Genomic DNA, 16,580 nt, shown 5'->3' with positions numbered 1-16,580 from the left:
GTATCGGTTTGAATAAGATCGAATTTTCAAACAATTTTCTTCATTGAGAGATGCTTTGAAAAATTTCCTGCAGTTTTCCTTCAAACCTTAAAAAATCTTCCTATTCATTTATCGATAAAACCTGTCATTTACTTATGATACAAAATCTCTTAACAGTCATTCATTTCATATGTTTATTCAAGCTTCCTGAATTACGTACATTCGATGAATTCATAAACTTGATAATTTTCTCAACATTTTTTTGAAAGGAAATATCTTTATGAACTATTGCATTGTACTTCTATACAAATTAGAAAATATAGATTGCTCATTTAGACAATCCAGTATTAGATCACAAATTTACAGTTAAATCCAGTTAACACAACCAAACGCTTTATTACATCTAAGTTGCTGGGAACAAAATTTTTGTATTCTTCCTCCATCATAAAAGGCCCGTTTAATACATCCACTTTTGATTCCTCATGAAGGGAAGTTATTCTTTACTGTGTTCAAATAATGGCCTATGGTTATGGTAATGAATAAAATGTTAATTGAACAAGCTGTGTGGGTAAATGGAGCTGTTTTCTGAGAAGAAACAATGGCCGATTATGGACAAATGGTGTGGTATGATAACCTTTATCCTGGGAGAGAGGAAAATCTTTCCACAACTTTAACCCAGCGATGAGCTCTCATCGCTTGTGCTCCAGTTACCAAGCTTGCCATTGTCCAAGTTCCAATTGTTAAACTATATTCTTTGGTTTGGTTTTCTTGGTTTTAATGTCGAATATTTTATTTTACATCGATTTTTATATATTATTTCCCAAATTCAGAACTGTTTACCAGGACCACTACACAAGAGCAAGCATTGTTTAATGCCTTGCGAAATAGCATTATATAGGTAGCGTCACTAGGTATCGAACACAGATCACAGATTATGGGTGAGCCCAGAGCCTAAACCACTCGAATATCAGGAACATCTAATCATAAACAGACTGTTTCCGCCTACAAGTTGAGTGATTGCTGTACAACACATTGATTGGATTTTGATGCCATAAAGAATCGTTCATTTGCAGTTTTAGGAAAACAAGTTATTACAACCACTGCTTATTACATCCGATTGGTTGTGAGTGATAAATGTTGGAGGTTCTGATTGCATTAACCAAAATCTACTTAAAAATACTTTTTAAGTGGATAAAAATCCAAACTTTGCACAGTTGCAAGAGTTGACAGTTTAAGTTACTTTTGTATGATACTAAAAAACCAGCAACCTTTATGCACAGCGTTATATCAATAAATACAACAAGTATAACAGAATCAGCTACAATAACATTATAATTACTTGTAATCCATAGATATTCTGCTGCTTCCAGTACATCATATACATTGTCATTAGTGAGGATTATGCGTGAAGTGTATATAAACTTTAGAATCGACGCCATTGTTGGACCACTAACTTCTTCAACACTTCCTTCATTCAAATTACTTTCACTCATCTATAAAGAATAAAAAGTAAATACTTAAAAGTTTTTGTAAAATAGTAAATTAGTAAGAATTTAACCCAGTTCACCTTTGTAGTGAACATTTTCTTGAAATATTCTGAGAAGCTACCAACCACACATTTGTGAACAGGGAATTGTTTTCCTCCAGCTTTTATTGTAAAATCACAGAAGTCCTTTGTTGTTTTTCTTTCCCTTTGTGACATATAGATCATGAAACACAAAACAATTTTTTGTTTTGGCAAATAAAGTAGAAAATTTTTGACAGATATCAACCATTACAGTAATCACAATTAATGACATATCAGCACTTCATCACATTACAGTAGAGTAGAGACTTTGTTATGGTAGGCAGTGTGTAGTGATCATAGGCATAAGATTTAAAATCCTGGATCTGCTTAAGTCTGTGAGTAGCAAGCTGAAATATTCCTAAATGTGAGATTCGTATGAGCTAGCCACCCGAACCATAGTCAAGCAACCACTTGGTCATGCTTTCATTCGAAACTCGCAGGTCAATGTATTCCACAGGGACTGATGTGGGGACGCAGACATCCAGTCACAGTAGGCAAGGCGCAGGTTATGACGCTTGTCGATTTGGTGAGTGTGTGTACTGCCACACCAGACAGGTTCGCAGTCCTCAGCAGTGAAGTAAAATAGAAAACGAGCTGATGTACAAATCGTAGTAGCCAGGCCTGAGATCACCAGTTGTCCTATCAAAGGCAGCATGGGATGTAAGTTTGTTGTGTAACGACTCTAAGTGTCGGCGATACGTGAGCAATCCGTCCAAGGTAACTCTAAGGTAATTGAAAGCAGGACAGAAGGACACAGGCGTGCTGTTGATGTTAATTGTCAGCAGCACATTTGTGTAAAACGAAATGTGCAGGCATTTGGTTTTGGATGCACAGGCATGGGGTGGTCAAGGAATGCACAGAGATCGCGTATCATATCAGCCATAATTATGATGTTTAAAAATGACATTTTTATGAGGAAGGTATCAAATATACTTGTACAGATGAGTATTTCTTAAAATTAACAACTTACTCATTCAAATTGCTGAGTATTTCAGTGGCGTGATTGTTGCTGAATTCCATCTTTTCTAGTTCAATTTAAGAAACAAACAATAATTTACATGAGCCCAAAACTTTTTGTTTAAAATTCTGCAACCGTTTAAAACATAATTTAGTCATAAAACTCAGCCATTATCTACCACACTATCTAGAAATTATCATCTTGTACAAATAACAATAAGGTAGTAACAAAATAAAAGAATCACATCAGATCGTTTATGTTTTGCCGTCGAATGTGGGAAGCGAAATGTATATTGCTAACCTCGTTGTAGACTGGTCAAACAAGAATATGATCACAAACAATCAATGAATGGGAAAAAGCGGCTAAATCCTGGGACTTAAAACGCAAATTACAGTGGTGCTGCAACAATGGAAAGTTAGCATTCATAACAAGCTCAGCAAACATTATATCAAGGTAAAACATTAGCTTGCAGTAAGTAATGTTACCTGCCTGGTTCGTGGTAGATGTATTTTTAACAATAGGATTAAATAATATTTTTGTGCAAAGCTCAAGGTAGAATACATTATAATTCCACCTATGCCTGTGTTTACACATTTCAGATAAATTTGGTTTCTACATGCGTGCTAGAACACTGTTTAAGCTTAACCAGACTGTACTTTGGAAATAGTTTGTTTTGCATGGATCACCTGCTATTAGAACATTTTTACAATCTGCATAAAAATACACTTCAACTTATTATTTTAAAACTTTTATTCTAACTTACAAGTTAAGGTTTTCCAATTTTGTTGCTAAAAAGTACAATAATTTCTTAAAAAATACCTGGGAAGCACTGTACAAAAATGTTACCAACAAAAAATGGTCCAAACATTGAAAAACAATTGAAAACTTTATTCATCTATTTCGAAGCTATTCTTGATGCTGTGCTCAGTTTATTCCTTTTGCTACATCAAAATACTACAAATATTCTCGTAATCTTCTTGTAGTTTTACTAGTGTTGCCAAACAGTTATATACTGTATACTACTAGTTACAGCATGCATGCACTGTATAAGTAATACTACAGTAGTTCCTTGATTATCCGTACCTTTGCTTAACCAGTATTCGACTATTCAGTCACCTTTTGAACCGGCTTTATGAGCTAAATATGCAATAAATAAATGAAATGCTAAGCCTCCTTCAGCTATATTTAAACTGTGTGTCTGATATACTATATGCTATATACCTGATATAGCCTGTTCTCATTAATGTTATTGTACCTTATATATCTCTTAAATACAAGAATTCAATTATCTGTTTTTTGCATGTCAGTCTAAGTTTTATAGAAAAACATTGTCCTAACTACACCGCATAATCAATGAAGCTCGGTGTTATGTAGTTATGCTATGTTATTATAACTTTACTTTCACATCACTCATCATGTGCATTATATCATATATTACAACATTTGCCAGAAAACAACAAAGCAACTGATGCGACTAAGGATACTTATTAGCGTTGTTTAAAATATTTATTGTCTATTATTACACACTATCACAACACTACAGAATCTTTAACAAAATAACATTGTTGTGTTAGAACTTGTAACCATTTACTTGACTAGACGATCGCACCATCAGGCTTCAAAATTGCAGCAAGTGGTTGATTAATTGCTCATCTATTGATTATGAGTCTTCAAGGTCGTGTAAAATTTTCACAACCAGAATGTCTGATTGTTCGTGCTAATTTATTATCATCTGATCGCAGACATTACTAAGCAGTCACTTCAGATTAAATTGTTTGTCATTTCACTGCCTATGTAAGCTCGACCACTTACACGATTGATTTCATGTTGATTCTTATCCACCTGTCGCTAGTTGCTCTCTAATTGACTTGACATCAATAAGCACAAATGTCCACATTGATTAAACCTGGTTATATTGATCCTTCATTAGTTAAACATGATGAAAAATTACATTGAGTTGACAGAGCAAAATAACAAACTCTTCTCGACTGAGCTTTAGTAAAATGAGTTATATTGGGCGTAAACGTTTCGATAGGATAAACACAAACATTCGATAGAATTACAAGCTGCTTAAAAATTACAACAATTTCTGAGAATTTCATATCCTGTGAGCAGGCCTAATATAAATATAGTTACTGACGACACATAATTCTACTTAATGTTTGTTTCACTGTCGATTTGCAATTTGTCATACCTCTATACGTCATACTATATTAATATTCCTTAGTACAGTATGACGATAAAGAATTTTTTGTTCAATTGACAATGAGAATCTACGTCACACTTGATTGTTGATTGTTTGTTGAGAAAATTTTGTCGTGACAATGGACAATTTCAAATCAAAAATACAAATAAGAACGCGAATGTCGGATCAAGCTATACTGCGGTCGCAGGGCAGGTGCCGATATTGATTTATCAATACCGAACTAGGTGCAAATATGATACTTTATAGTCATGTGGGAGCAATTAAGGACATTGCTAATTATTGCTAATTGCTAATTATTGCTAATTAATTGCTAATTAATTGCTAATTTTGTTTTCCGCAGAAAACTTGTTATTAAATCATCATCAAAGCTCAAGCACCACTTAAGCATGTTCGCGCACTCAGAGCATGAAGGCAACACAGTGCATGCATGGTAACAAACTTGCAGCTAAGAAATACTGCAATGGCGCACATAAGAAGAAATCTTAATCATTTCAACACCAACCAATGTTGGCTCGCCTAATTCCGAGTGACGTCACGACTGAATGCAAACCATGAGATTATTTTTATCTGGCGCTTGTGGAGAAAAGTCAAGGATTTTGAAAGGAAGAATGTTCACTTCACTGCCCAGCAACTAATCGGTTTTTATTATAAAGCAGATGCCTCCACATGCATGGATACTGTAGTATATTGGTTAATTATAATTTTTGATGTGTAAAGCTATAAGGTGTGTAATGTGCAAGCGTAAATTATCATTTTATTAATGAATTTGTTTCTAAAATCAATTAGGAAAAGTGACAATCACATGATACAAAAATCAAACAACCAACACAGAATCGAAATAATTAAACTAATGAGAATAAAGTCACGTGAGAAAAACATACAATAACAGGTCAACGTTTGAGAAAATTATACTATGGGTTAAAAAAAGAAAATGAAATAATCTTTGGCTTAAAATGGAAATATTCGATCAATGTCAACGTGAAATGAACCCATATTTAAAAGAATTTTATCGTTTTAGATAACCAAGGTAAACGGCCATTGTATAGTTTGAAATACAAAGATACACTGAAAGAAAATTTATAAATTGAAACGAAGGACGATAAGAGCAGGAAATATTTTCAATGAATTTAAATGAAATATTCGTTTGTACAAGTTTAGTTTAAGATGAGGAATTTGATCAAAAAATTTTAAGCTTACGGAAACGACATAAAAGAATTCCCAAGCACAAAACATCACATTTGGAAACGATCGACTTTATGACGTCAAAATTAAATGCCAAACGATTATTGATCAAAAGTGGCAAATAAAACAATGAAGATAAAAAGATTTCGACGAATCAAGAAATAAATTAAAGGACCTGTAAAACATGTCCAGATAAAGAAATCACCATCCAAAAAAACTTCAGATGGAAAGGACGCAAGGACACCAACGTTGTCTGTCCATGTTGGTCGATACTTGCCATTTGTTGGTGGCTGGATCATAGAACTCAACTGTTTTGGCACCTTTCCTATAAAATTTAAAAAGAAACTTTTAAACACAAAATGTTTGCAAACGATAGACGATGAGTAAATCAAAATTAAAGCTTTACCAAGTTATAAGTAAGTTATTTATTGGAAAGCAAGTTATCCAGAATATATTAACCATAATAAATAAACTACGCAACCCACTTTGCAATAGACGATTACAAAAGCATCACGTCAACCTTATCTTCCTGTAGTTTCTGTAGTTTGTAAACTGATTTGTTTATACTGATTTGTTATTTGAGTGGCAACCAAGAAAAGCAAGGGCTCCAAGCGACGAAAGGTCATTCTCATATCGAAAGTACTTCTCTACTGTATCTTGAATAACGAGTTCTTCAATAAGCTTGTAGCTGCTAATATCTTTTTCTTAAACGCATTTCAAATCCACACTCTGTGCTTTCTTTGACTGTATGTCAGAGCAAAGGCTATTATCGCTAAACATTCTTCCTCGCTGCTTGAAGAACTGTCACTCTCCATGTCTCTAACTACGAATGATTAATTCTGCATGCTGGAGTACTGTTGCGAACTTTTATAAAATCAATATCATTATGAGCTAACAATTGACAATTTTAGTTATCACTTCTTATGTAATAATTATTTCGGTGCTGATATTAAATGAAGTATTTTTAATTGATTTCCCAAAACTCATCATGACCTTCACCTTCATCTAATCTAACGGTTCATGGACCCCAGGTTGGCAATCACAGCATCAGACATTAAGCTCTTAATATTGGTAAATTTCTGATAGTATAATATAAAAATTAAACAACTTGGTTACATATAATAGTTACTTATAATTTCTCACCCTCCAAACACCCATATAAGGCCATCCACCACACAAGCTGAACCAATCTGTCTTTTTTCATTCATAGATGGAACATCAGTCCAAGTTTTTGTGTCCAGGTTGTATTTTTCAACAGAAGGGATATTATAGCCACCTGATTTAATTCATTTAAATAACATGACAAGTCATAAATTTCCTTAAACATTTGAAAGATATTTACACTTGCAGCAAGACTCACCTATCGCGTATATTTCGTTGTTTAATACAACAGCAGTTAATCCATATCTGCAGGTTTTCATCGGTGGAATATATTCCCACTTTCCGGTTTTTGGATCATAACATTCTGCTAAGTTTGTTGTACGTTTGTCATGGCTTCCTCCAAGTGCATAAAGCAAACCTTTCAAAATAAACCATCAATCAATCAAACGCGTCATTTGTGCTTGAAATTCGAGCATTATTGCTCCAGCACATTATGAAGGAAAAGTCAAATCCTTTGCAGTGGTTGGATTTTCTTTGACCATTTCTCGTTGCTTCTTTTATCTTCTGCTGATTTTTATAAATTTGTTTCAAAATACAAGGAACATAATTCCAGGAGCCAAAATTAGAAATTGTTAGAAAGCATGATATGTGTGACGTCACACAAACTGTCATTTCAAATCATAGAAAATTTAAGACGTGACCCGCGGCTTAATCTTCTATTCTCTGCACTGAGTTTTGCATCTATTAAACTCTTGGACACAAAAGACCACATCGTTTGTTTCTGCGCTTTTTGTTGTGACACGTCATCAACCTTTTTACATGAGTGAGGCTAAGTGAGTCGAGTCAAGCCAGCGACGCGTATCACGTGAGAGTAAATATTTCTACTCGTTTTGATATTTAATTACATGAGTTAATTCCTGGTAATTGGAAACGCTTATTTTGAAAATCAACATTATTGCAAAATGGTGGAATTTGCGCATTTCGTCTCCGTTTAATTCTTTAATTTTTCCTTTTCGATCCCGGCAGAATTGTGAATATTTTCATGTTTTCAGGTTCGTTTAATTCGGTTTTGCGCAATTCCATTAGTCCTGCTCTTTTCTTTTACCCCAACATATATTTTGGTAGTCAAATGTTTTCATGATCTTTGCTTAAACCTGTGCAGAAATACCCAATGACTTGAGAGAACTTCCGACATCAACGCATTTTAATTGAATGAATGTGTGAGTTTTTAAAGTAAATCTATTTTAAAAGTGTAATTGATGGTGATTTTATGTTGTGTGGAAGCGCTGGAGAGAATGCACTGTCTGTGCCCGTGTGTTATTACTTGTTTGCATATTGCGCAATTCATAACCTATAGTCCACCTGATCATGTGAGTTCAAGCTTGCAAAAGCTCGTGTTAAGTAAATAAAAGGTATGAAGTGCCAAGTTATATTTTACTTCGTAATCAAGTTTAGAAAGTTTCTTTGTTTTCTTGCTTATGACGCAATACAAATTAACACCCAAGTTGCCAGTAAAAATATTGCGCAAACTCAATATTGTGATAAAATAATCACCTAATATCAAACAATAAATTGCGTAATTAGTATACAGCGACTCTGCTATGTTTGAAAATTGTGAACGCCAAAGTTTTCCTGGATTCTCCCAAAAATATGGATGTTTACATTTTAAATTCCAGGTTTCGAGAAATAGAAAAGGACAGAAAAATCCGGGTTTCGGGTTCGGGAGAGCAGTGCGCTCATGAAACGAGTTGAACTGGCTTAAAGCGCTAATAAGTAAAAAGTGTTATTGCCACCAAACTATTTGGTGGTGATGATGAACGCCAAGCAGCTATGTTTAGTTAAACTGTTAGCAGTATATCTAAGTGTCTGGATTTCTCTTGATATCATATTCTCGTAAGACCCCATATCAAGGAGTTACAACTAAGTGACGTGATAATGAACGATTTCAAGCAAAATATGCGAATAAGAACGCGAGTATCAGCTTCACATATACTGCGGCCCCCGGACAGGTGCCGGTATGGTTTTATCAATGTGGAAACGAACGATTGGTGATTGACATGTCTCAATTTACATCCATAACTTTGACAAAAGTTTACATCAAACATCAAAATAAAAAACTCACCTCGTGCACTGACCAACGCATGTAAGTACCGGTTGTTATTCATGTTTCTTATCGAAGACCATTTCCTCTCTTCAGGATTGTAACTTTCACATGATGATAGACGACCAGTGTCATTAAAACCACCGGCACAATAAACAAGACCTACGAGGCATAATCAGATGAATATTTATACAAGAAGATTTTTGTTATATCCTAAAGTGACTTCATGATTATTGGATCAACGAAATCTAAACGGAGCTTATTGTGACGTGCTGTGTTTTTTGTTTCAAACATTTTGTTGATTACGTCACAACATTAGTGAGTGGTTAAAGCACAAACTCGCAAGATGCTAGATGGGTTCGACACTCGATGGCGCTATCTTGCCATAGTAATGTCCTTGGGCAAGATATTTAACTAAGCTTGCTCCTGTAAAGTGGTTCTGGTGATCAATTCCAAGTCCGGGCAAAATCAAACATAATTTTAAAATTGAAAATCAAACAAAATTATTAACTAAATATACTAACTAAATAAATAACATTAATCAAAAAATGATATAAAACACCAGTAGTTACAGAACTATGATTATAAATTAACGCCCACAATTATGAAAATAAACATATTTATTCACACGCCTGGTCCATATTACATGAAAACACAACGTTGCTGGATTCTGCTGCATCATAAACCGATGTTAAATCGAGCGATGTAGTTACAACTACGCTGATGTTAATGCCTAAAATTTAAAGTGTGAGCCCTGTGTCTTATTTTTTAGGAGCTATCTTGGGAACGTCGCTCTTTTTTCAACGTCGGAACCGAACCACGAGCTTGCTCCTTTTTAGTTATTCGCTCGTGTTGTGAGCCGAGCCAATGGGCCGGGTTTTCAACTTGGTGTCGTAATTTGTTTCATGTTACGTATATTTTATCACCTTATCGATATATGCTTTGAAATTAGTGTTGCAGATTTATATGACAATTAATTGCTTAATATTGAGTTTCAATTTCGCAAAATTGGCATTTATTTTCGATGGCTGTCACCAGAAGAATTGTCTTTTTGTCTTCTTTATGTTACAGGCAAGTTAAAATGTAATTAAAGGTTATTTATTATGGTCGTTATTAATCTCACTTATTTTTTTTACAAACATTTTCCCAAACTTAATTGCTTATCGTAACTTTATCGACGTAGCGTGTGATCTACTTTTGCACGAGATGCAAAAGCGATATTTCTCCTGGACTTTGCGCAGCGTGACACCATTTCAACAGTTTAGCAATGTCAATGCCATATGTTCAATACTTGATTTATGTTGTAACAATAGTTATCAAAGGACGGTTATTACGTCACCATTTAAATTGCTATTGCCCAGTTTCGTAAAACGGCAATGTGGGCCAGGAGTCGAGTGCAGATATCGCACGCATTTCAATTGCGTTTACATAGAGAGTGCATACAAATTAAAAATTAGTTATCGATGTTTCGTGGACAAAACATACCAAAAAGTAGGTTGGATAATAACGTAATATAATAATATTTACCAAACGTTCATAACAGCAGCTCCGTTACGTAATTACATAAGTGTTTTACTTATTGTCAATTACGTGCAACACTGTTTGAAAGTAGAAAATTTTAAATTGTTAAACAACGGTATCTGCAATCGTAGAAGCTTCTTAATTCTCTACTCGTCTATTAATCATTTGTGGCAAGTATGTACGAAACAAAACTCTTCAGGATGTGATTTCATTAAATTTCCTATGCTTTTTGCAACAAATAAATGACCAGCAATTATAGCTGCAGTTGGAGAGAGGTATTACAACAAACATATGACGTTTGCAACATACGAATGCGATTGATGTCTTGAAACGAGCCGGAGTGAAAATGTTTTTAATCGCCAACAAGGTAAGCAGGAATAACGGCTTTTTTCATTGATGAGCGAGAGCGTGAGCGACAAGAGAGGTTGCCCAACATCACTGTCTATAATTTGCATGAACTTGAACTTGCACGTCATCACAACTTACCATTCAATAAAGCTGATGCAGTTCCATATCGCTTTTCTCCCATAGAAGGCAAGTTGCTATCCCACTTTGGATTCTCATCATTCAAGTCCAACATCTCAACAGAGTTGTAGCGAGTACCCGTCGGTTGTTTAGCACCACCCATCAATAAAATTTGTTGATTGTAATTTACAGCAGATGGACATTTCCGAGCAATATTTGTATCCTGTGTGATGAAACATCATTGCATAAAGTCAACATCAAACAAAGTGAATTTACTAACAATATCAACTAAATAATGGATATGATGTTATTAATGGAGATGGGCTGGCCAGACTTAGGTAAGAAAACTATCTGCAGGTAACAATACAATATGAATAAATCATGGCCCATGGACATGTTCAATAAAGTTTTGAGGTTGAGAGGATTGTACAGAGGCACGTAACAACACAGGTATAAACGTTACAAAAGGCATTGTAACTAAACAATGATCTTAAAATTTGCTTCATTTCTCATAATGGCAAGAGCAAGGCCAACAGCCTTGATGAAGTTTTGCTTTATCTGAGCGTATTTCGGTGGTTTCCGATGCGGCGATTTTTCAACAAAACCCTGAGCGTTCGTTATGAAGACAAAGCACGTTCTTAACAGTAGACAGTTACGTCGGGTGATAAGTTTTCGGGTAAATTCGAAATAACACCGTATAAGGATGGACTTGAATTTGCATAACAAGAAATTCGTGCCTGTCTCATTGTTATATGTTTAAACCAGCTTTGTCGATCCGCGCAACGATTGGTTTCCATGAAACCAGTCAGTGGTGTAAAAAGATTGGAGACCACTGATTTAGTGCAAGCACCAACGTGGTTTTGTCTCAAAACAGTCGATTTATTTGGACATTTTCTTTTAAATTCGGCCATTATCGCCACATTTCACGTTTTTAATCATTTGCGTAACAATTGCTTTGCTTAAATTGTTTTAATAATTACATTAATTAATTGCTTGGATTACTTTGCTCTGCAACCACAACAAAATGAAAAAACATTTCATTTCGAACTTCATCTATTCATCTCTAGAATAAAAGTTGATCTTACTTTTACTGACGAAACGCATGACTATATTTTGTGGAGTCCCACTGAGTGCTCAGCGGGCCATGAATACACGAGAAAACCAATTTTCCTTTAGCTCATTTTTGAGAGTCGCTAAAGTGTGGCAATAAGCATATGACTATGACATTATTATATCACATTGTTCGTTTCAAATCCTTTCATTTAAAAGAGAAACAAACCGGCATTCATTGAACGCAATCAGAAGCAATTAAAATTTGCATTGAAAAAAACAGCAAGTACAGCAATGTCCCACCCGAAAGTTATGTGCTGCCCTAGCGTTGGTATTGTTCTGTTATTCGTAAAGTGAATTTGTATGACATAGGTATGACATAGGTATGACATAGGTATGACATAGGTATGACATAGGTATGACATAGGTATGACATAGGTATGACATAGTGTATATGTATATGTGTATGAAAGTGTGCCGTAGATTATTGTTTTATTTATGTACAATTTGCTTGAGCGTCTTAACGTCCGTTATTGTGCGTGTTATTAGTGCTGTGTTTGTGTGATTAGAAGTGTAAGTTATTCATGGTGTCCAATTGAACTAGTGACGTAATTTTTGGGTCCACTAAGGTACTTCGGTTGGACATAACTAATCTAGTAAGAAGTAAAATGGTGATGATAATGAAATGACGAAATTGAAGGGAAATCATGTCTTAAAGCAGCGATAAAATCAAACACGCAACAAAACGTAAAATTGAAGCGGATATGCCTGAGTGACACGTGGGGGTCAATGGATCTACTGCAAACAGCAACATGGGTTTGCCTCCACACTGTCGTTTCACTTGGAACCTTTGCTTTTAATTTCGACAATTCTCACCACTTTTTAATCAGTTGTGGAATTTACTGCTTTGTTCTACAACCGCAAATAATTCAGACATATTTATTTCACACTTTATTAATTCATCCCTGGAAAACTGTATTTTTTTAGTGTCAATTCCTGTTGGGGACGTCTGTCTGTGCCAGATGTTTTTCACAAATATATGTGACTATTATAAGGTTAGAATTGGTCATGACCAAACCGATGAACATTGCTGGCTTTTAAGTTTTTTGTAAGTGCCGCAATGCTGTGACAAGAGGACGTATGTATAGTGTATAACAGTATAAAAACTTCTCTTGTTCTAAACTAAATAATTTAAAACACAAACTTACCGGCATGTCACTCTACCGCTTTGTCTTGGTGTTGAACTTTACAACACTTTGTTGACAACCCAATCCACCAATGATAAGTATCTCATCAGACTGACCTGTTAAAGAAATTACAGCAAACGCTGAAAGATCAGTAACTCGGATGTCACCAGGACACGAACTCGAATTTGATTAACTCGAAGTACTGTGTAAGATAAGCGTATTTTTCTTTCTTGTCATAATCAGCCTATAAGACGCGGTTTGTTGGTGCCCAGTAGTGACGTGATAGTATTGATTGTGACAAAATTCTATAACCACGATTAGAGTTGCAACTATTAATTAAAATATCTCCTCTTAGTTTTCACTTTTGCAGCATGAATACGTTTAACACAGGCGCATGTGAAACTTTTGTCATAAAGTCGATACGCGAATGATTTTAAGACTTAAGATTTTAAGAACGAAAGACGATACGATGACGCGAAGGACGGAAAGATTATTTTAATCAAAGCGATATTTGCGTCAAATCAAACTTCGTTTACTGCGTCATCAACAAAATGCTTGACAAGAAGGAGGGAGATTAAACAGCACATTTCCTTTTATAGATTCTTGATCGATTCATTATTCCTGATTCGTAACAAAGTTAAACAAAAATCTTGCACAAAGTTAACAATCTATTAAACAAAAACCAGCATCTGTGTAGTGGTTGAAGTTGAACGGAAGCCGAAATAATTCAACTTAAATCAAAAGTTTGGTTTTAGAAAAAACTCTGGAAGTAGTTTAGTCGTTTTTTGTCGAACTTTGTTATCTTGATCGAAAAGTTTGGTGTATGATGATTTAGACTTTACTCTCTGAGGACAGCAATTAAGATGTAGAACAAATATTCACCTTTGACTTGAGATATCAATGAAATTTATTCACAAGTGATAAAGGATTTTGTTTATAATTCTTGGTGAATCAGTTTGAAGTTTAGTTATTTAGTTGTTAACAGAAGTATTAATTTAACAATGTAGTCACTAAGCTAAAAATATCTTATTACCGGGAGCTTCTGCAATTTTCATTTTTTGAAGTTTAGTTTCCACTTTTCTTGTCATTTCGATACCGGGAATGGATTCTGAAATAAAACAAAAATAAAACAAATCTTAACCAAAGTAGTTAAAGAATATTTTCAAGCGTATGGTGATTGAAGTAGTCATGCTGTCTTCATAAAATAATAGTATACAGTTGGTAATTACAGACAGAAATTAGAATTTAAGAAAAACGATAAAAGCGTTGAGATATTTTGGTTCGGCATACACTGTGTAGATTTTTTGCGAAAACTAAATAATGGAAATAACGAAATTGAAGCTTAGTGTTTGAAAATAAGAACCGATCATTTTTGTCCAGATGAGCAGTAAAATTAAGACCTTAAGTGATTCAGTGCAAATTCTGATAAAACTTCCGTCCCTTCAGTTCAATTATTACGTCATTGGCGAATTTCTGATAATAATTTCATCACGTTTACCATTATCGCTACTCTGATGTGCAGGAACGAAAATGATCTCAAACTTGAACTCTCTCAAGTGATCTCTACATATTCAGTGTAAATTAGGCGTTTTATTGTTCGTTTAATTGTTTTAATTGTTCGGTGTAAACTTGAAATACATGAGTTTTAGTTATAAACAGAAGAATTAATTTTAAAGTATTTAATATTAACCAGGTTCAAAAATAAATTATTACCGGGAGCTTCTGCAATTTTCATTTTATGAAGTTTAGTTTCCACTTTTCTCGTCATTTCGATACCAGGAATGGATTCTGAAATAAAACAAAAATAAAACAAATTCTAACCAAAGTAGTTAAAGAATATTTTCAAGCGTATGCTGATTGAAGTAATCATCCTGACATCATCAAATAATGATATACAGTTGATAGGTACCGACAGAAATTAAATCTTAGAAAGACCATAAATGAAAAATGTTTCTTTGAGCATGAGTGTGTGCCGTTTCTTAGCCTGTCTGCATCTGTGACTGTAACTCAGTCTGTTCGTCGAGCTATTATGGTTCTGCAGACACGGTCTAGATTTTTTACGAAAACTAAATAATGGAAATGACGAAATTGAAGCTTAGTAGTTCTAAATTAAGAACCGACCTTTTTTGTTCGGATGAGAAGTAAAATTAGACTTTTAGATGCAGTGTTAATTCTGATATAACTGCCATTGCTTTCAGTTCAATTATTACGTGTCCAGCGAATCCTTAATAATAATTACATCACGTTAATACTTTTATTTATCATTCTTATTACTGTGACGTGCAGGCAGAGAAATATACTCAAACTTAAACTTTTACATATTCAGTGTAAATTGGTGTGTTCAGTGTTTAACTGTTTTAGTTATTCGGTGTAAACTTGAAATACATGAGTTTTGAGTTTTAGTTATAAACAGAAGTATTAATTTAAAAATATTTAATATTAACCAGGTTAAAAAATAAATTACTACCGGGAGCTTTTGCAATTTTCATTTTATGAAGTTTAGTTTCCATTTTTCAAATCCTAACCAAAGTAGTTAAAGAATATTTCCAAGTGTTACATTTGTTTTGTCCTGTATATGTTACATTTCTCCCTTGCGGCCGATTGCGCGTTTCCGTGGTTAATTAAGCACATGTGTCTTTTTATCGACGTGTGTCCGACAAGTAGTTGCACTGACAGTTTTGTATTGGAGCTCCTGAGATGAGCTGTGTGAAGACAAACTTTACTTAACTGCTTTTAAATAAAACATGTCCCTGTAATTCTAAGAGTGAGAACAGCAAAACGTAACACTGGCGAGCACGGCACGACCTCTTAGAAGTACAGAAGATTTTATCAAGTTTTACTGAAGTATGAATTTTTTTACTTTCCGCCTCGTTACCAGCGTGGCAATAGTTTTTCGTCTTTTCTCAAAGAATTCGAATCCTTCTGCGATAGCGTTAATGCATCGGATGCGGCGAAGAAACATGCATTTCTACAAAGCTTGCCGGAAGACATTAGATTCTCCATGACCGATGGTCGTAAAGAACTCTACGAGCTTAGTTATGCCAAACTAATTCAAAAAGCAAAAGACACGGTTTCAGGACTATCTTCACAAAAGCATGCCATGCAACAACTCTTTCAGCGAACTCAAGGTTTTGACGAATCCTCTTGAATCTATAGCTCAATTGGGAAAAATGGCTTATCCAAACGACGAACAGCATGAAATGCGCAGCAGTGTGCTGTATAACCTATACTCGTTCGAGGACTGAGAGATCGTCAACAAGCCT

The 16,580-nt window shown here is 34.6% G+C and overlaps 1 protein-coding gene and 1 long non-coding RNA gene across 3 annotated transcripts in view; both read right to left on the bottom strand.

Annotated features, from left to right (window-relative positions):
- Positions 1 to 5,446: 5,446 nt before the first annotated feature.
- Positions 5,447 to 7,747, bottom strand: LOC143458866 (uncharacterized). The gene is made up of 3 exons (XR_013117718.1): positions 7,253 to 7,747; positions 7,036 to 7,168; positions 5,447 to 6,217 (listed from the first exon to the last, which is right to left on the bottom strand). It is a non-coding gene; the product is annotated as an uncharacterized LOC143458866 (long non-coding RNA).
- Positions 7,748 to 11,181: 3,434 nt separating this feature from the next.
- The window catches only part of LOC143458856 (uncharacterized), a 42,878-nt gene continuing 37,479 nt past the window's right edge, over positions 11,182 to 16,580 (bottom strand). For both annotated transcript variants that reach the window (XM_076955734.1, XM_076955735.1), the window contains exons 5-8: positions 15,031 to 15,105; positions 14,351 to 14,425; positions 13,339 to 13,433; positions 11,182 to 11,303 (exon numbers count right to left, since the gene is read on the bottom strand). In XM_076955734.1, the coding sequence (XP_076811849.1) occupies positions 13,351 to 13,433; positions 14,351 to 14,425; positions 15,031 to 15,105 (233 nt within the window). In that variant the 3' untranslated portion in view covers positions 11,182 to 11,303; positions 13,339 to 13,350. The remainder of the gene's footprint in view (positions 11,304 to 13,338; positions 13,434 to 14,350; positions 14,426 to 15,030; positions 15,106 to 16,580) is intronic.

The sequence above is a fragment of the Clavelina lepadiformis genome, chromosome 5, assembly GCF_947623445.1.
Source record: "Clavelina lepadiformis chromosome 5, kaClaLepa1.1, whole genome shotgun sequence".
Taxonomy (NCBI): Eukaryota; Metazoa; Chordata; class Ascidiacea; order Aplousobranchia; family Clavelinidae; genus Clavelina; species Clavelina lepadiformis.
This window is presented reverse-complemented; position numbering and strand designations above follow the sequence as displayed.